The sequence below is a fragment of the Callospermophilus lateralis genome, chromosome 5, assembly GCF_048772815.1.
Source record: "Callospermophilus lateralis isolate mCalLat2 chromosome 5, mCalLat2.hap1, whole genome shotgun sequence".
Taxonomy (NCBI): domain Eukaryota; kingdom Metazoa; phylum Chordata; class Mammalia; order Rodentia; family Sciuridae; genus Callospermophilus; species Callospermophilus lateralis.
Window position 1 is genome coordinate 142974648 of NC_135309.1, and position 20440 is coordinate 142995087.

The 20440-nt window shown below is 46.3% G+C and overlaps 1 protein-coding gene across 6 annotated transcripts in view; it reads left to right on the plus strand.

Annotated features, from left to right (window-relative positions):
* Pdzd2 (PDZ domain containing 2) overlaps nt 1-20440 on the plus strand; it is a 234553-nt gene that overhangs the window by 203291 nt on the left and 10822 nt on the right. For all 6 annotated transcript variants that reach the window (XM_076857333.2, XM_076857334.2, XM_076857335.2 and 3 more), the window contains 6 exons: nt 182-984; nt 3998-4142; nt 9849-13872; nt 14715-14832; nt 18194-18295; nt 18937-19207. In XM_076857333.2, coding sequence (XP_076713448.2) covers nt 182-984; nt 3998-4142; nt 9849-13872; nt 14715-14832; nt 18194-18295; nt 18937-19207 — 5463 coding nt within the window. The remainder of the gene's footprint in view (nt 1-181; nt 985-3997; nt 4143-9848; nt 13873-14714; nt 14833-18193; nt 18296-18936; nt 19208-20440) is intronic.

Genomic DNA, 20440 nt, shown 5'->3' on the forward strand with positions numbered 1-20440 from the left:
GGCCATCCACTCTGAATAGAGCCTAAGAAGTCATATCACTTAAGCACGGTGTCCAGGGGTCAGAGGTTGTGTGTCTGCAGTTGTGAACGCCGAATGCTCCTGTGTTGATGGGATTCCATTATCAGACCAGGCCAGATTCAGGAACTTGGTTTCATTTGACTTTTCTCTCTGCCTCCCCCAGCTCACAAGGAACCAGGAAAAGCCAGGGCCAACAGCCTTGTGTCTCTGGGAAGCCAGAGGACCTCTGGGCTCTTCCACAAGCAGGTGACAGTTGCCAGACAAGCCAGTCTTCCTGGCAGTCCACAGGTGCTCAGGAACCCTCTGCTCCGCCAGAGAAGGGTGGGCTGCTACAACACCAACGATGGCAGCGATGAGGAAGAGTTCAGCAGAGAAGGGGACTGCATTTCACTCCCAGGATCCCTGCCAGGTCCCAGCAGGCCTCTGACAGAAGGCGACTCCAGGCATGCCTTGGTGACGTCTCCCAAGATCACGGATGTCAACAAGCAAGAGGAACAACCCCAGAAAACACAGGTCAGCAAGGCCTCCTCAGTGCCTCTCCTGGGCAGCTCGTTGTACTTGGAGGAGAGTGTTCCAGAGGGTATGGTGGATGCTGCTTCCCAGGTAACCAGCCTGCTGGGTTCTGCAGAGGTCCCAAGGAATGGCCCTGGAGGCTCAGGAAGAAAGGAACTGTCAGGATCCAGAAGTTCACCCAAATTGGAATACAAAGTCCATATAGACACCCAGAGGGTGAAGAGCACAGAGAACCCGATTCCCCCCCAGAAGAGTGAAAACCTGATGTCCAGGCACAAACCAGTGGCCAGGGTCAGCCCACACTGCAAGAGGCCCGAGGCAGAGTCCAGCTGCTCAGAGACAGAGTCCCTGACTGACAAGGCTGATGGACCATGTGGTCAGGACTTAAAAATCCAGGCCACTGCCTTCAAAGAGACTGTCACTGGTCTTCTACCAGATGGAACTGCAAAGGAGGTAACTGATTTTCTCTTGGTTACTTTGAATCTAAGTGAATTTTTTGTATGTGTGACTGAATAGGGGCTCTGTTGGTAAGCACAGGGAAATCCACCTCAACAAAAAGGATGCTGGTCTGGGGTGTAGCTCAGTGGTAGAGCACTTGCCTTGCATGTGTGAGGCACTGGGTTCGATTCTCAGCACCACATAAAAGTAAATTAATAGAATAAAGGTATTGTGTCCATCTACTACTAAAGTAAATATTTAAAAAAAAAAAAGATGTTGACAGGAGAAATATCTTTCGGGAGAGTCATTCATTTAATGGGAGCCTATTAGCATATTGGTAGGTCATCAGTCCTGAGGTCATTCAGCTAAAAGCGATTGCTCCCTTACCTGTCCACAGGGCCTCTAGCTGAGGATGGAAAGGCAGTATGGTGTGGGTGGAGCAAAGTCCTGGGCCTGGTATCAACTGCTCCACTGACTAATTGGTATAAGTTGAGTAACTACTTAGGCAAGTTACTGAGTCTTTTTTTTTTTTGGGGGGGGGGGTTACCGGGGATTGAAATCAGGGGCAATCAACCATTAGCCACATCCCCAGCCCTATTTTGTATTTTATTTAGAGACAGGGTCTCTCTGAGTTGCTTAGCACCTCGCTTTTGCTGAGGCTGGCTTTCAACTCACGATTTTCCTGCCTCAGCCTCCCAAGCCGCTGGGATTACAGGGTTATTGAGTCTTTTTGAGTCTCCATTTTGGCTGTAAAACAGGGCTGGTGCTGTCTGCCTGGTCAGGTCGGAGTTGGGGGAGCCACCAAATCTATGTTGGCAGGGATTCTCTTCCACTGATAAGGTTATGAGTGGTCCTTACTATGTAGCTTGATTATTATTATGTCACGTGAATAAGGGGGGTTATATTCATTTAGAAATTTATAATGCACCCACATTAGATGCAAGTTAATTTTTTGTTACTACTTGGTTAGAATTATCGAATTGTTCATTTTTTTATATTTTGATATATACCTCTTCTTTAACAAGGAGAGAGGAATTAATGTTGTTTATCAAATCTGCTCAACATAAATAATTTCTCTTTATCTCTGAGCAAACAACCTGAGGTGACTTAATCAGGCCATATTTGAAGATGTTAATTGGCTTATGTAAAAATACATGTAAATAGATCCAGAAATGAAAAATCAAAAACACTATATGAGATCAGAAGTCTTTTTTTCCAACCCTATTTAAAACAAAAACAAAAACTGGGCGCCATGGCACATGCCTGTAATCCCAAAGACTTGAAACTCGGAGGCAGGAGGATTGTAGGTTCAAAGCCAGCTTCAGCAACATAGCGGGGCCCTAAGCACTTAGTGAGACCCTGTCATAAAATTAAAAATGAAAAGGGCTGGGGATCTAGTTCAGTGGTTAAGCACCCCTGGTTAAATCCCCAGCCCCAAAAGTAAAATAAATTAAAAAGTAGAAATATACATCTTTTTTTCCCCCCTCAAATTATATCTTACCTCTAACCAGCATGAGTTTGGGTTTTTTTCTTTTTCCAACCTATATTTTATAAAATAATGTTTAATCAATGGGTATGTTCCATTTTTTTCAAAAAGTATCATAATCAGTTTTGGATAACTATAGAACACCAGATCAGGATTTTTATTCATAATGATGTCTATCTATTAAAAATAAGAGCCTTTTGTACTTTTGAAATTATATTCTCAATCAGAACTTTTGAGCAGCATTTAAAACTGGTGCAAAAGAATTTTTCTCACAAAACTTTTTTTCCAAAATTTAATTTAATTACATATGAAAAAATAGAATGCATTGCTCTGAAGTATCCTCAAATATTGGAAGTTGAAAGCAAAGCCAGGGGGCTGGAGTTGTGGCTCAGTGGTCGAGCACTTGCCTCACATGTGCGAGACACTGAATTCGATTCTAAGCACCACATATAAATAAATGAATAAAATAAAGGTCCACCAATGTCTAAAAAATATTTTTAAAAAATCAAAACCAGAGAAAAGCTGTTGATGAGTAGGTTTTCTATTGCTTTTATGTAATTCTTTTTATTCAGGCAAAATGTACATAATGTAAAATTAACCATTTTAAAGTGCACAGTTCAATGGCCGTGGGTGCATGTGACGGCCACCTCTGTCCCCTTCCAAAACTCTGCCACTGCTTTTACCTTACACTTACCTTACCTTACTGAACCTGAATGGAGTTAAATGCTAGGAAGGTTTCCCTCCCCTGGTAATTGACATTTTAAAAAATGAATTTTTACAAGAGTTGCTCGGACACACTGTACCTCTCACTTCTCTTCTTTGCCGCCACCCTTGGGCCACTTTCTGACTCAAATTCAGTAGATAAATTCCAAATAAATCCGATTTAACTTTCTAATAAGTTCAAAAAAAAAAAATTTTTTTTTTTTCCGCAACGAAGAACAGGATAGAAGAAAGAAGGATAAAGTCATTGACACTTGGCCTGAGAGAGATCTTAAAATATTAAATGTCAGTTTCATTTATCCAGATTTCTCGTTTCCCTCACTACTAAGCTAAGGAATTGACTTTACAATCTTGGAGATCTCTAAATAGTATTATAATAATACTGCCTTCCATCTCGAGAGCCTTTTATATGCCGTTTTATAGCTATTCTCACTTAAGCGTCTTTTATTTAAAACTCCATCGTGAGGGCTGAGGCTGTGGCTCAGAGGCAGAGCACCTGCCCCACGTGTGTGAGGCACTGGGTTCAACCCTCCGCACCACATAAAAATAAACAATGGCATTCTGTCCATCCACAACTACCAAAAAAAAAAAATTAAAAAAATCTCCATAGTGAGACTTATCATTCCCATTTTAAAGCTGAGAAAACTGGGTCTTGGGCCAGAGGAACAAGACCACGCTCCTTTCAGGTCCAGATCTCCTGGCTCCTACTCCAGCCTCTTCTGACTTTTCTCAAACCACTCTCCTCTGCTCTATATGATGTTGTCTTATGATGCAGAAAACCTGAAAGCCATCAGCAGTGACTTGTGGTTGTAATTGTACCAGGAACCTCTGGGGAAGCTGACCCCTGGGGATGGATGTGTCCCGATTGACTGTGGGCCAGCCAGTATTCTGTGTCACCCTGACCCCGGACATCTCACAGAGAACCCACCCGAAGCTGCACCAGAGTGGGGGCAACAGCCTGTGACTGGTGAGATTAATTTATCGTTTGTTAAATTTAAAAGTAGCAAGGCACACACCCTAATAAAAGTATTACAAGTGGATAATTTTGAGGAGGGGAAAACTTCTTATGCGAATTTATGATGTTTAAATGCTGCCTTCACTTAACAATTTGACTAGACCATTGTGTCTAACTTTATACCTTTTTTTTTTTTTTTTTTTTTTTTTGGTGTTGACGATTGAACTCAGGGGCACTTGGCCGCTGAGCCACATCCCCAGCCCTGTTTTATATTTATTTGGAGACAGGGTCTCACTGAGTTGTTTAGCGCCTCACGTTTGCTGAGCCTGGCTTTGAACTCAAGATCTTCCTGCCTCAGCCTCCCAAGCGGCTGGGATTCTAACTTCATAGTTTTAATTCCATGTCGATGGCGTCCATTTTCAGGCATCGGTACTATTTTCCCATTTTGTGTCACAAATGAGACATGAGATAAAACACAAGGATTTTCCACCCTTCAGAATCTCGACACACTGCTCATGTGAAATCAAGTGCACTGAGAATGGCGACACAAACCTCCACCAGGGAAAGTAAAAGAACAAATATCGGAAAAAGTGTTGATGAGAGATGGAGTGATGTTGTGGAAGCAGAAATCGTGTCGAAAATCAGTTTGACCACCTAGCATCTTGTAGTCATCCAGAATAATGTTGCAGAATGACATGTTTCTAGTCAGGCTGAATTTCAATAACTTGTCAGCCTTTTTAGTGGAGGTTGGAGGTTGCAAATCTGTGTTCTAAACTTGCACTTTGGTGGGGACACTTTTCTCAGTGGCTGAGAACCCCTGGAGGGCCTCTGAAGTGCTGGCAATCAATCCCTCTGCGGCTGCCACCAGAGAGTCTTTGCCTATTGCAGTCCCTGCTCTCTGGTGAGCAACTATGGCAGAAGAGGGACATGAGAAGCCCCACTTGGTAGGGCTGTCCTTATAAATAAAAAATTTGGAAACTCAGAATATCCTCCCGATATGTTGATGGCCACTCACAGAAAAAAATACAGGTCCCTGATGCTTTGTAATCTGTGGCTCTTTATCCTCCTGTGGATGAGGCTGTTTGACCAGGGTTTCTGTTCTTCACGGTTCACACTCACTGACCCAATGTGAACAACCAATTTTATTAACAGTCTGACTTTTGCAAAGTGTGTTAACTTTAAGGAGTTTTATTTGAGGGAAGATAAGTTATCTGGAGGAGGCCCTCGGGGTCACCTTTCAAAAGAGTGCTTGATCTGAGGCCAGCATCACCACACATTTGAAGAGTGGATATTCTATAAAAGGATCCTCTGGATTTCCTTGGAAGGGACATCTGCTCTGGAATCGAAGGGGAGGGGCAACAAAGGGGCATTTTTTTAATCACCAACCTAATGCAGAAATCCTTTCCTTTCTCTTTCCACATGAGGAAAATATTCTAGGTAGGCATGTTTTCCTTAATTCTGTGCATTTGTGACTTAAATAAGTGAGCGTATGCATGTAAATTTCTCCTGGGTTATATTCCATGTAGAGAGACATCTAGCCTACCCCCCACTCCCCGCCCCCATAGAAGAACCGCCTTCCCCATGTGCTACAGCTTCTGACACTTCCCACTGCAGGTGTGTGGGTGCTCACCTATCTCCCCCTCTCTGGACTCCCTAGAGGTGATGAACCCTGAGAAAGGAGCAACTTGTCTCCTGGGCGTTCACTGAGCAACCACTTAACACTGTGCCAGGAACCGATACTTAGTATTGGTGCTATGTTCAATTAACATATAATTCATGATACCCATTATCATCCAATTCTTTTTTTTTAATATTTTTATTTTTTTAGTTTTTGGCAGACACAACATTTTTTTTATTTTGTATGTGGTGCTGAGGATCGAACCCAGGCCGCTCGCATGCCAGGCGTGCGCACTACTGCTTGAGCCACATCCCCAGCCCAATTCTTAAGTGTCAGGGTCCTCATTATGAGGACTGACTGTTGAGTTATAGTGACACCCTGGCACCCTCTAGGCTTTTGGGGTGTATGAGAAGTATTACACATTTTACCTGGTCCCAAGCCAGACTTGATGGAACACAGTGCTAATCCCAGCTGCTCAAGAGGCTGAGGCAGGAGGATCGCAAGCTTGAGGCCAACCTGGGCAACTTATCAAGACCTTGTCTCCATGTCTCTTTTAGAGGGGAAGCAGGGAGGTACCAGGGGTTGAACTCAGGGACACTCAGCCACTGAGCTACATCCCCAGCCCATTTTTGTATTCTCTTTAGAGATAGGGTCTCATTGAGTTGCTTAGTGCCTCACTTTTTGCTGAGGCTGGCTTTGAATTTGTGATCCTCTGCCTCAGCCTCTTGAGCCACTGGGATTACAGGTGTGCACCACCACACCTAGCTCCATATCTCTTAATAAAATAAAAAGGTCTGGGAATGTAGCTCAGTAACAGATCACATGCTTATCATGTGTGAAGCCTTGGGTTCAATTCCCAGCATGGCAAAATAAAAACAAATAAATAGATAGGTAGATAGCATCGTCCCTACAGTTTTATCAGAGCTTCTGAATCCTTTTTGTAGATTTCTATTTCTCCTTCCTAGTCAAAAAGTTGGTCCTGCCGAGAAATTGACTGTTAATCAAAGCCTTCTTTCTTCTAATTTGAATATAAGTAGCTTAGCTACTTTTCAATATGTAGGAAGAATATTCTTCAAAATATATTCTTTTTTATGTAAAGATCCCAGAATGCTTAACTGATAAAGAAGGAACACGTGACCTTTTTTTCTTTTAATCCTTTTTAAGATTCCAAAACAATGAACGTGCAGCATGATAGTGAAGCCTGTGGCACCACCTGCAGGCTCCCTGGGTTCAAGTCCAAGCTTCAAAGTTTGACCAGGGAATTGACCCTGGGCAAGTCACTCATATCCTAGGTTGCCCACCCCGTGGTTTTAGGGGTATTTTTGTTTTGTTTTGTTTTGTTTTGTTTTTTGGAGGAATCAATGAAGTTTTTCACAGATAACATTTGGAGCACTGTCTAGTATACAATATACACTCAATAAATTTTATGCACATGATTTTTCTAAGGAAAAAAACACGTATTTCACTGCCTAGAATATAATATACATGCAGTAGGATACATGCATGTACACAGACATACAAACAACACGATTTTTCTAAGAAACTTTCTAGAAAGGAATAAAGATCCACTTGCTATTGTTCACAGGAGTGATCGGCCAACCAAGCAAATGTGCCGGTGGGGAGGTCTGACGTAGAGCCCAGGCAGCTGGAACTGACCCCTAGTGGGCAGCTCTTAGAAACCAGGAGGAAGAGGCAGCCCAAAGCAGTGTGGGGAGTGTAGAAGCCCTGTTTGCCACTAAATTTTTAAATAACTCTCATGAAATGCATACATGATTATTATTGTAAAAAACTGAGAAAATAATAGTTAATAGAGAAATTGTTAGCATAAAAATCATCTAAGCCCCAGGGTGGGGAAAAAACTCTATTAACATTTTGCTATGCATCTTTTTTTTTTTTTAACGTGTGCTGCTAGTATGGAACTCAGGTCCTCAGACACTCTGGTCAAGTGCTCTACCACTGAACTATGTCCCCAGCCCACTATCTAGTCTTTTAGTCCTGTTGTGCATACATGAGTATGTGTAAAATATATCACTCACAGTCCTATGCTGTTTCTTGGGGGGGACAAAACACTCCAGTGTTCACCTGCACCTAACAACCTTTTCTTGCCTCAGACAGAAGATAATTGAGCAGTCTGCTGGGGTGACAAGACTGATCCTAAGCCTGGGTGATCAGTACAGTCCCCTGCAGCCTGTCCCATGCCCTAGCCCCTCCACAGCAGCACAAATGCAGCCTTCCTGAGTGAGGAAGCTACACTGATGTCCCCAAGTCCTTCCACACTACAAACCATGAGTGACAGGTCCTGGGCCTTTGGCCCAGGGCTGTGCCCATTACTAGGCATTTGGGGAGTTTCCAAATGAAGCATTATTTTGGAAGATGACATAAGGCTGCCTGCACGTAACTTAATCTCCCTCAAATAAAACCCCGAAGATTCACACTTTGCTATTGCACAACTTGCCTGGGAGGGGTGTATTCAGTGAGTGAATCTGAAACTGAAAACTCAATCTGCTCCTCTTGTCTCATTGCTCCCTGTATTTGGTGTTAGCAAAAGCAGGAAAATTTTGCTTTGGGAGTCCAGGAAAGGCTGAGCAGAGACCACCACTGGATCTGGCTGTCTGCAGGGCCCTGGCCTCCCCAGGGGATCCAGGAATCTCAGTGCCTATCTCAGAGATCCACACTTGCTGTTGCCACATGCTGTTAACATAGAGGCCACAGATAGGGTCCAGCCTACAGCGTGGCTCTAGATCCAGTTACATCACCTGTGAACTGTGACCTTGGCCATGCTGCTTAACCACTCAGCAGCTCCATTCTTCATCTGCCCAAGGCCAATGGTCACAGGGCATTCCCACAGTGTTGGGAGGAAAACTAAGTGCCTGGGGGACTCTTGGCATGGTGCCGACCTTCATTACTGGAAAAACTCTTAGTGCTAAGTTCTAACAATTACTTCATAATTTTCACAAAGGAACTTCAGGAGGTGGGAAAGCGCAGTTAGGATGATTTTATGTGAGAGATGAGGGATGAATGTAACATTTGGGGTAGATGACTGTTCTCAAACCAAGAGCATTCATGTGACTGAGCTTTGCACTCCAACCTATGCCCCCAAGAAAACTGCTAATCCTGGTTCTTTTTTATGCCAATATCCCCACCAACCCCGTTGCCAGGTGCTATGTAACCAGAGATGGACAGATTAGCCCAAAAGTATGCAGGGCATTCCAAGGAGCCACCTGCAGGGTCTTGAAACATGTCCCATGAGTGACTTAAGTACCCATTGCCCTGTGTCCTGCCACCGTGAGCATCCATGCTTTCTTAACCTCTCTGCTTTCATTCCGTTGCCTTTCTCACCTTCCTTCCCATCACTGTGCCCAAACTGTCCTCATGAGCACCACTCCAGCCCCTACCCGCTCCATGGAGGCTTCCTGCAATAGCACAGACTTCCAGCCCCACTGTGCTGAGCCTCAAGACGTGCCAAGGCCCCAAGTAGACGTAGCCCTGAGTCCCATCCACAGCATCTGTCTCTGGGTGGCATCTCTTATGCTAACAGGAGGCCTCTAAATTCAGAGATTAGACTTTCTTATGCTGTACCCTGTCCCTCCTGTCTTACAGCCTGAGGGACAACCCTCACATGATGGGCCAGATGCTGGGACGGGGTGAGATGCGAGGCTCTGCCGAGTCCACCCCAAATCTAAGGCATCGCACAGAGCAACCGCTCCACTCCTCCTGAGCTTCTGCTGTCAAAGAGCAGATGGTGTAAAGAAACCCAGGGATTTCTGGTGTCCCCCGTCCTCAGAAATCACCAAGAAAGAGAAAAACGGGCAGGCTCACACGCTCATCCTGCCAGCTCGTCTGAGTTATTTTGGGGCGGCTGAAGCAGTGTGGTGTTTGCTGGATGTGAGCGCTCTGTAATTTGAGAGACAAAAACAGATAGACAAGAAGGCCCACGTGTAGGCTGTGGAATGTCCTCCTAAAAAAAAAAAAAAAAGAAAGAAAGAAAGAAAAAAAAAGGCTGAGATTGTTTCTAGTTCTCTTTTCATTGCGAGGGCTTCTGTTTTCCTCCCTTTGCCCCTTCATCTTCTCTACCACTCCTCTTTTTGTTCTCCACACAGGACCAAACAGCCCTGCGGCCCTGCTCCCTTCCCCAGGAGAGGAGGCCACCCATCCTGATCTCAGCAAGACCTCCACGGATGCATGGCAAGTCAGCAGGCCTGAGAAGGCTGGCCAGCCTGTGCTGCCCAGGGTCGTGGAGCCTGAGGCCCAGGGCAGATCTGCTGTGATGGTCCCCCACGAGTGCAGCACACCCCCAGGGGAGAAGGCAGTGACCCCTCCTGACTTCAGCAAGACTCTGGCCAGCTGCCATGGCACCACCAGGAAGGCAGCTGCCCCCAGAGTTGTGGGACCTGGGGCCGAGGAAGCAACACCAGCCAGTGCCCTCCTGCCACAAGACCTCATATCCCAGGAGCAGAGTCGAGGAACTCCAGCCGCCCGCTGCAAGGGCTCCAAATCCACAGAAGACCAAGCCCCTGAGACCCCCCGGGAGGCCACTCTGCTTGAGGTCACAGATGCTGTGTCTGCAAGGGCGTCACGCGCCAGCCCCTCCCTGCCAGTGCCCACTGACAAGACCAGCAACACGTGTGATGGTGTCTCGGGGCACTGCTGCCCACTGGGGAGCAGAGAGAGCCTGGTGACAGACACTGACAGATTCATCAAGGAGTCAGAGGCTTCTGAAGTGAGGCCTCCGTCTTCTCAGAAAGGGGGAGGCAGGGGTCACCAAGGCAGTTCTCAGGTTGTGCTGCAGGCAGGAGCTGGAGGTGGCAGTTCCCAGCATGCCCTTCCAGTCACAGGTGACCAGACATCCTCCCCCAGGAAGGCCTTGGCCACTACTTCCCCAACAGCCCCACTGTGGGCCTCCCAGCCTTCAGTTTTAGATTCCATTAATCCCAATAAACATTTTACTGTGAACAAAAACTTTCTGAGCAACTACTCTAGAAACTTGAGCAGCTTTCATGAAGATAGTAACTCCCTGTCGGAGCCCTCTCTCTCCTCCATGTATGGAGATGCCGAGGACTCCTCTTCTGACTCCGAGTCACTCACTGAGGCCCCACAAGCTTCCACCAGGGTCAGCTGGTCACAGCCTCGTTCTCATGGGTCTTCTCCCAAGGAAGATCCTACAGAGTCTGAGGAGGAACAAATTGAAATTTGTTCCACGAATGGTCACCCCAATCCACCCTCGACGACTCCCGCTCAGGCTGCGCCCTGCCCGGCTTTAGCCAAAGTTCTGCAGTTGAAGCACAGTGCCCTGAGCGAGTCCCTGGGAGACCCCTGCGAGACAGCGTCCTTCTTGCCAGGAGCCTCCTGCACTTCCAGCCCAAACTCTCCCCAGCTGTTTTCACTCCTGGATCTGAGCGCTCAGGAGCAGGAAACTCCTGTGGAGATGAGCATTTCACAGGGTCACAGGCCTTTGTGTGCAGAAGAAACTAAGGAAGTAAATGGCCAACCTTCCAAAGTTGTCAGGCACAACCCACCAGTCACGCTCGGCTCCCCTCACGTGGTGAATGGTCTGGGACATGACCGGCTGGAGGACAAAAACCCAGACAGACAAGAAACAAAGGCAGACACCACTGAAAACGTGTACCCCTTCAGTGTGGACATCCCAAAGAACGGGGAGTCTGTTTTGGCAGACCTACACATCTCCGAGAGTCAAGACCTGGATGACTTGCTGCAGAAACGAAAAATGATCTCCAGGAGGCCCATCATGGCCTGGTTTAAAGAAATAAATAAAAATAGCCAAGGTTCACACGGACAGAGCAAACCAGAGAAGGACTACTCCACCGTGCCAGCCAGAAGTCCCGACTCCAAAATTCAGATGTTGAGCTCAAACCACAAAAAGGGGGTTGCCATACCTAATAGCCCTCCTCCGCTCAAAATCAATCTTGAAAATAAAGATTCAACTAAAAGGGGTTCGGTGGAAACACTTTTAAGTAACTGTCAGAAACCCAAGTGCGGGCCGAAGCTGAGGAGACTCAGCATCAAAAGCAAAAGCAAAGTCGGCTCTGAGGCCCCTGCTGCTAATCCTGCTAAGGCTGGTGGGGCAGACCACAGGAAATCCTTAACTTCACCCCAGACCTCCCACAGAACGCTTTCCCAGGGAGCGTCACACCGGTTTCCCAGAGCTGACCAAGAAGAACATGACAGAAACACCACAGACAGCCCCCAGGCTCCCCAGTGTGTGCTGGAGAGCAGGCCACCCCCGGCTGCCTCTGGGTCACTGAAGGCCTCCGCATCAGACACGAGCATCAGCACCTTCATTTCCCCCCTGACCTCCCCAGAGACGCTTCCTGAACAAAGCGCGTATAACCGGTTCCACGCGGCTGTCCACTCAGAATCCAACAGAGGTTGCCCAGCGACCCCCAGATCTCCCAGGTGTGGGCCAGAGGGCAAGGCACCCTGTGCTGTCTCTGGGCTGGTGAGTCCCGCAGCGTCCAGGAGCAGTGTGTCCCTGGCAGGGGTCAGACAGAGTGAGCCACGCACATCCAGTCAGACGGTCTCAGCATCAGATGCAGCCCAACCCAGGGGGACCAGTGAAAAAGGAAGCAAGAGAATTGCTAGTGATCCCCTGGAAAGAACAAACCAGCTGAAAATAGTTGAGATTTCTTCTGAAAGAATGCCAAAGAATGCATGTGGTGACAAGCCAGCTGAAAGTGACAGACAGGGAGGGTTCTTGGCCCAGGGCAACTGTCAGGAGAAGAGTAAAATCAGATTCCACCAGTCAGCGGAATCATCCCCAAATCATCCATCCTCACGCGTGCCTCCTGGCCCCCAGGTGGAGCAGGAAATGCGACGATCCTTCAGTGTGGCCAAACTGGCTTCCTCCTCCTCCCCTCAACTGCCTGCCAAAAAGGCAGATCCCTCCCAGGGAAGATCAAGCCTGATGTCAGATTCCCTCGGGATGCCCAAGAATGACATACCAATGGCCCCTGCTGGGGAGAACCATCCCTACTTCACCCCAAGGCCAGCCACCAGGACCTACTCCATGCCAGCCCAGTTCTCAAGCCATTTCGGACGGGAGAGTCATTCCCCGCACAGCCCTGGTCGCTCCCCTAGGAATGGCCAGGTCCCTGTAACTAGCACAGGTCTCCCTGAGGCAAAGGCATCCAAAGGCAGTATTCTCAGCCTGGCCAATGGACAGGCTGTATATAGTGTCAAGCCTCTGCAGGATACGTCAAAGAACGTCCCAACCATAGAGGAAGGCGACATCACCGCAGTCCAGGAGACAAGCTGCCTTGTCACAGACAAAATCAAAGTCACCAGGAGGCATTACTACTATGAGCAGAACTGGCCCCATGAATCTACCTCATTTTTCTCTGTGAAACAGAGGATCAAGTCTTTTGAGAACCTGGCCAATTCTGACCGGCCCACCACCAAGTCCGGGGCATCCCCATTTTTGTCTGTAAGCTCCAAGCCTCCCATTGGCAGGCGGTCATCTGGCAGCATCACTTCAGGGAGCCTTGGCTACCCAAGTGATGCAGCAGCCAGGTCACTGAGACGCAGCTTGAGTTCCTGCAGCGAAAGCCAAAGTGAATCCGGCGCTCTTCTCCCACAGATGACCAAGTCGCCGTCTAGCATGACTTTGATTGTCTCCCGGCAGAATGCACCAGAAACCAGGAACAAGGTTCCAGATTCAGACCAAAAGAAATCGCTTGTTCCTCTGGGAATCCCCACCCCAACCGTGACTCCAGCCTCTCCCATCAAGAAGAACAAGTCCTCGGTGCGCCACGCCCAGCCCTCCCCTGTGTCCCGCTCTAAGCTGCAGGAACTGAGAGCCTTGAGCATGCCCGACCTTGACAAGCTCTGCAGCAGCGAGGACTACCCCACAGGGCCCTCCGCCATGCTCTTCAAAACCCAGCTAGAGATCATCCCCAGGAGGTCGCTGGGCTCCCCCAGTGGCTCCCCAGCTGCAGGCCTTCCTGGCCTTGATGGACCAGCCACCCTTTCATGTCCGGGGAAGGGTGGAAACAGGGCCTGTCCAGGAAGAAGCAGCCCTACAGCCAGTGAGCCTGCAGCACCCAGTTCAGCCAACGAGGTGGGTAAAACCACCCAGGACCTGTCTTCTGGAAAAAGCTGGTCAGTTAAGTAAGTATCTACCCTCCCTTTTGTTTAAATAAACTTACATTATTTTGGAATAGTTTTAAGTTCATATGAAAGTTGCCAAGGTAGTACAGGAAGCTCCCATGTACCTCTCACCCAGCTCTAACTGTTGTTAACATCTCACATAACCACAGTCCATTTGTCGAAAGTAAGAAATTAACATTGAGCAATCCTATTAACCAAACTACAAAGTCTATTCAGATTCTGCTAAATAAATTCCACTAATGTCCCTTTTCTATTCCAAGATCCAATTCAGAGTACCACATTGCATTTAGCCTCCTCTGTTTTCAATACAGTTATGGGAAACAAGTGCCTGCAGGGAAGAGTTTGTCAAAATGCTGCCCCAGGTAGCACTATCTCCCAGCACGGCACTTACTAAGCAAAAGCAATCTGCAAGGGAGATGGGAAGGAAGAGAAGGCTGCACCTCAGCAGGGAACCTGGGCCATGGAAAGTGACAGTCCAATGGGAATTTCCAGCATATTTTAAATGTTTCACCTGAGCCTACATATTAAATATTTTACATGTCAGAGTGTCCTATTAAACCCCTGTATCCATCCCCTAACATCTTGGAGGAATCCCTGAACCCAGAGCACTCCTATTGCTATTGTCAAAAATTGTCCCAATGATTGTCAATGTAAAGGACATTCCTGCTCAGCATTCAGGGTCCTTAGTTTGGAGTGGGAGTTACAACTAGAAGAAAACATAAGCAGCAGCAGCTCAGAAAATAACTGCCATATATTTGAATAGTATTCATTTCAAATGCATCCTTAGAAAATGGAAAAATTGCTTCCTTCTTTAATGTTTTCCAAATATATTTGTTATTTAGTTTGGATCAACTTGAAGTCTCAGTGGGGGACCAGCAGAGATTACAGGCTGTTTTGTCATCAGTGGGATCAAAATCTTCCACCCTCACTCTCATTCAGGAAGCGAAAGCACAATCAGAGGTGAGTGAAATGCAGAGGCTGCACAAAAACGGCAGCAGCATTAGTGGCCAGGTGCCCGTCGCCCGCTCTGACAGCCAACGAGGGCATGCCTGGTCCTGGAAGGCCTGGCTGGGCTGGGAATTCTACAGCTCAGTCGGACTCTTGCCTCGTTTGCTGCCAGCTGGCTTCAGAAGCTAGACCTTCATGGAAAGTTCACATGCCATATTGGTGTCACTGCTATTTTAATTCCCTGGTAGCAAGTTACCACCTTTCCCACCCCCAGATTTGGAGTTTGTCTGCAGAGGGTCTTCTAAGCAGGACTATGAAATGCTTCCAATGACCAAAAGTCCCTCCAGCCACTTCACTGTGCACATAAACTAGTGAAGGGCGCCACCTGCAGGTAAAAGAAACAGTTACACCAACACAGCCCTACTTGTATCCTGAGGCCTAGGAGTTTGGGAACCCCTGTGTAAGACAAAGGAGCTAATTACAAATAAAGTCTTTAAATGAATCGGATGTAACAATAACAAAAGAGAGGATGGCTTCACATATAGAATACTACTCTGAAGAATAAAAGCTTCTCGGACTGTTCATAGAAATTGGAAACCTGAGAGTTGAATATTAGGAAAAATGCAAATATGAACAAATTTTTCTTTCCTGGTAATGTATTTGGCTTACTAACTTCATCCACAAACACTGTTCTAGAAATTAAAATACTACCCAAAGGATGCTATTTGAGGTTTATTATCTAAGTAACAGTCTTGCGTTTTTGTTTTTGTTTTTTTTTTTTTTGGCCATACTGGGGATTGAACCCAAGGGTGCTCTACCACTGAGCCACACCCCAGCCCTTTTTAGTTTTTGAGACAGTGTCTCGGTAAGTTACCCAGGCTGGCCTTGAACTAGCAATCCTCCTGCCTCAGCTTCCTAAGTGGCTAGGGTTCTAGGCGTATGCCACCCCACCTAGCCAGCTCTGACAGCTAATAAGCTGGCAGGGATGGTGAGCACAGGGGGAAGAGGGGAGGTGATACCCTTTTAGTTTCACCTCCCCTCAGAGTCTCAGCCCACTGGTTTGGGTGTGTGCAGTTAGGAAACACCTGGACACCAAGCAGTTTTCACTTTCGGTGAAAGGAAGTAGTCCATCTCTCGCTGCCTTCTTGGATTTGTCATCACAGTAAGCAAGCATCTCACGCAGAAAGAGTCTCAGATCTCTATCAAGGTGGGAAGGGTGGGGTCACACTCAGCCAGGACCCTCTGCTCCGAACATTTTATTTACAGTGTTAGATAATGTGGAGAAAGAGAGAAACAGTCTCAGCCAGCCTCATACACCAGGTGCCCATTTCAGGAACCAGAAATAAAGTGGTGACTTTTTCTGTGGACAGGATGCCCAGTTCTGCCCTTGCAGCCATGGTCTGAGGCCTCCCTCCCTCTGGTTTGATATACATCCCTAGTGTGGCTTGGTGTTGAAGATCAAGCCTACTTTCATCAGAATACAGCTCTCTTGCACGTTCCGTCTTGCTCTCTTGCTCTCTCTCTCTCACTCTCTCAATCTCCCCACCCCCCGGCCCACTCTCCCAGCCCTTGTTTTCTTATTGTGTTCCCAAGCTGATTTCAGAGAGGAGGGGTGAGCAGAGACCACCTCATTCTGCCATCTTCCCACTAGCAGTTTTCTGCCTTGCTTTTTTTCCAGTGAGTATGGTTTGCAGGTGCTAAAAATGGAACTGTACAAAACTACTTCACAGCCTTTGGTGGTGCTGTGAGAGATGACAGAGGTCACCTCACAACCATCCCTGGTCTTCTGACTTCAGCACACCCAAGCCTTGAAGAGCACTTCATGGCTCATCTGGCTTCCGGGGTGCTGTCCTGAGCTTCTCAAGCAAAATTTGGCCAGTTAGCCGGCTTCTGGCACACGGGTATCCTCACACACCCTGGAAAAAAATTTTTGAATTAATTAAAATATTGGTGACAACAAGTACTGCATTATAGGAGCTCTATCTTCAAATGTTCTGTCGCTTTGTGGTTAAATACCTGGGAAATATTCATATTCCATATTCATATTTCTTTACCTTCCAGAAGCTACACAAAAATCATTTACTGCCCACGTGTTTCCATTTTTGTTTAGAAGCCCAGTAGACACCCTTCTGTCTACTGATGTGTGCTTGGGCACAGGTATGGCTGAAGGACATTCTGGTATCAGCACATGTGCCTTGGTCCAAATCAGCTTCTTAGGAGAGAGATAAAATGCTTCGAAATTAGCTCTTGTGACTTCCTAACAGGACCAAAACACGTTCTTCTACCAGATTCTCTCCCTTGCTGTTATAGAGTTGGTCTTCTGTCTCAGCTGTTTTCCTTCATCAAATCCATCTTTAAGGGATATTTTTAGACTCTTGTTCTAGTGCTATATTTGAGAACACCTTGAAGTGATGGATTATCAATCGCTTCATAAGGAAAAAGAACAATGCAGAGCTTTAAAATGTTGCTGAATCACATGTCACATGTGGGTGAAGGAAATAAGGTTCAGAATAATTAGCCCAGCCAGTTTATTTATTTTAAAATCTTTTATTCCAAAAATACCTTTGGATGAGCAAGACAGGGACAGTCTTCTGGTACTTAGTCCTATGACACTACTAAGAATGCTTTAGTCTGAATATCAGTTGAGTATTAGTTTTAACATGGTTTTCAGGTATTTTCTTCTTTCCTTCCCAGGGATTGAACCCAGAGGTGCTCTACCATTGAACTACAGGGTTTGTTTTGAGACAAGGTCTGACTGAGTTGCAGTGGCCAGAAATTAAGGACCTTTCTGCCTCAGCCTTCCAAGTCACTGTGATTATAGGTGTCCACCACCACCCCCAGAAACATACTTTTTTTTTTTTTATATTCAGAGTATTTTAGGACTGCTAGTTAATTTGCACCTGAAATCCAGTAACTGAACGTGCCAGAAGTGAGCATATAAAACACAAGGCCTCTGTCACTTAATCTTTTTTGCAGCTGTTGAAATTGGCTTTGCTAAATGTAGATGTAAAGAATTCTAGAGTAAGGAATTCCCTTCAAGGTGAAAGTCTGTGCTATAATCAGATTTGGGAAGATACAATCTGGTGCCTCAAATGGCTTGAAAATGTGGGAATGCTTAACGGCCCCTGCCCACATCCCGGTTCATGTTCACCTTCCCAGGGGTTCCACAACTACAGCACAGACCCTCAGAACTTTCCACTTAAGCACTACCTAGAAGGGTGCAGGTTGAGCTGGGGACTTCTCTGACATTTCTGTGTACTTTGGGGAATCACTGAGGCCTAGGATGGGCACCTACAGGAGGATTTAAGTTGGAGCTTCTCATTCTTGGCACTGGGAATATACAGTAAATTGTTTTCCTATTTCTCTTAACTAGAATAAAGAAGATATTTGCTTCATAGTCTTGAATAAAAAAGAAGGCTCAGGTTTGGGATTCAGTGTGGCAGGAGGGACAGATGTGGAGCCAAAATCAATCATGGTAAGTGACAGTGCCATTAGGATACAGATTGAACAGGATACAGATTCTGATCATGACATTCAAAGGCTTCTGAGTTGTGTTAGCTACTACTTACACAGAAATGGAAACATGGAGGAAGTAGTTCACAGTATTTTCATTGACAAAGAAGATAGACATATGACTGACATGTAGAGACCACATGTCAATACATATAAGCACAGTTATCTATATCCTTATAACTTGCCTAAATATCTTATTTAAGCACTAGAAAAACTTGAGGATCAACTGACCTAACTTAAATTCACTTATAAAATTACTTCTTTCCAAAGAATAATGATGGAAGATATTGTATCACTCAGAGGCCTCGAGATCATGAAGGCCACTTTCATTGGTCTCATTTGTCCTTGTATTCCTGTTGCCTCACGGATGCCACACACATTAGACACTAACAAGAAGTTGAGTAAAAAATATGTGCTGGTATTGACATTTGTAATTCCACGACCGGCACTGAATGATTTTGATCAACTTAAATATTTGTCACGAGTAAGAAAACTTGTCATGAGGAACTTGTCTTCACTACAGAGTAGCAGTTGCTGTCTTGCCATCCCTGGAGGTCATAAATGGATTCTAGCTTTTGTGCCCCTTTCCTTTCTCCTTTCCAGGTCCACAGGGTGTTTTCTCAGGGGGCGGCTTCTCAGGAAGGGACTGTGAACCGAGGGGATTTCCTTCTCTCCATCAATGGCACCTCGTTGGCTGGCTTAGCCCACGGAGACGTCTTGAAGGTTCTGCATCAGGCACAGCTGCACAGACATGTCCTCATGGTCATCAAGAAAGGGAATGAACAGCCCAGATCCTCCTCCAGGCAGGAGCCTCCCATGGCCAATGGAAAGGGTTCGCTTTCCAGAAAGACCATGTCTCTGGAGCCTGGAACTGGTAAGATAACGGTTCAATAACCAGCTTTCTGGTTAGACATTAAAAAAAATAATGGCCAGTTCCTGAATCAGAAAAAGTGAATGTAGTGAAATATAGTGTTTGGGGATGCTTCCTGCAAAAGAAGTATTACAAACAATTTTGTTTAAAACTCAGTAATGAAAGCCACACTGCTGAAAATTACTTGGCAGCTTCTCTCAACATCCTAAGGAGACACCATCATATTTACATCTCTTTGTTAGAACTTAAGTGGCTGGTAAGTAAAATCAAGGAATTCTTGTGACAGGGAAAATCCGTATTGAAGGAGAAATTCAAGAATGAGATTTGTCCCTGGGAAACATCAAGGTTGAGATTTTTTTTCCTGTTTTGTAAGAACATAAGGAAATGAAAGAGCAAACATGTTTTTGTGTTTGAAAACAGACTGCAGCCTTCATCTGCTGAGAAGAGTTTGCTACAAGGGATTCTCTGTGCCCCTCTGCGAGGTACTGCCTCAGCACCAAGTACGCTTGTTTCTGACCACAGGCTGATTTCAGCCTCCAGAGAAGCACTGCACCCAGTGTCCTCCAGCTCTGCATTTGGGAATGACTTCTCTCTAGTCCAGAAGGCAGACAAGATCTATTGGAGTTGAGTTAGGCCACTGCCTTCTGGGAGGGGCCTTTTGCTTTCTTTTCAGCATCTCCCCCTGATGATCCAGGGTAGCTGAATGTCTCTGCTAAAACTTGGCTTCACTGTGGCCTGAGCAATCTGTAAAGATTTTGCTGAAAATGGATTTGAATCCATTGAACAAATGAGAAACTCTACCTGTCGAGATTCCAACACAGTGGCTCCCGTGTCCTCGGCTCTTCTGCTTTCCACTCCTAGAGAGCTGACACCTTTCCCAAAACACGGAAACACCTTCCTCATCAGACTGATGCTCACCTTTGCCCCAGCACTCTCCAGTGGTTCGAGTATTTTCAGTGGACTCCTGGGGATTCAACCTATCAAAGGAAACATTTGGCACTTAATCCTAATAGCTTCCAGAGTTTTTGAGAAGACCATCTTATTATCACTTATAATCCTGAAGTATTTCTGAAGCACCTCCAGACCAATGACCTTGAACCAGACCCAGAAGCATTATCCAGCTGTCAGCACCTTGAGGGCTGAAGCTCATTGCTATTCTTTGGGGTTTCCCTGCCCTGGGGCTCCCTGGTCCTATGCAATTATTTTTTGGCAAACACTGACAGCATCTGATTTAGG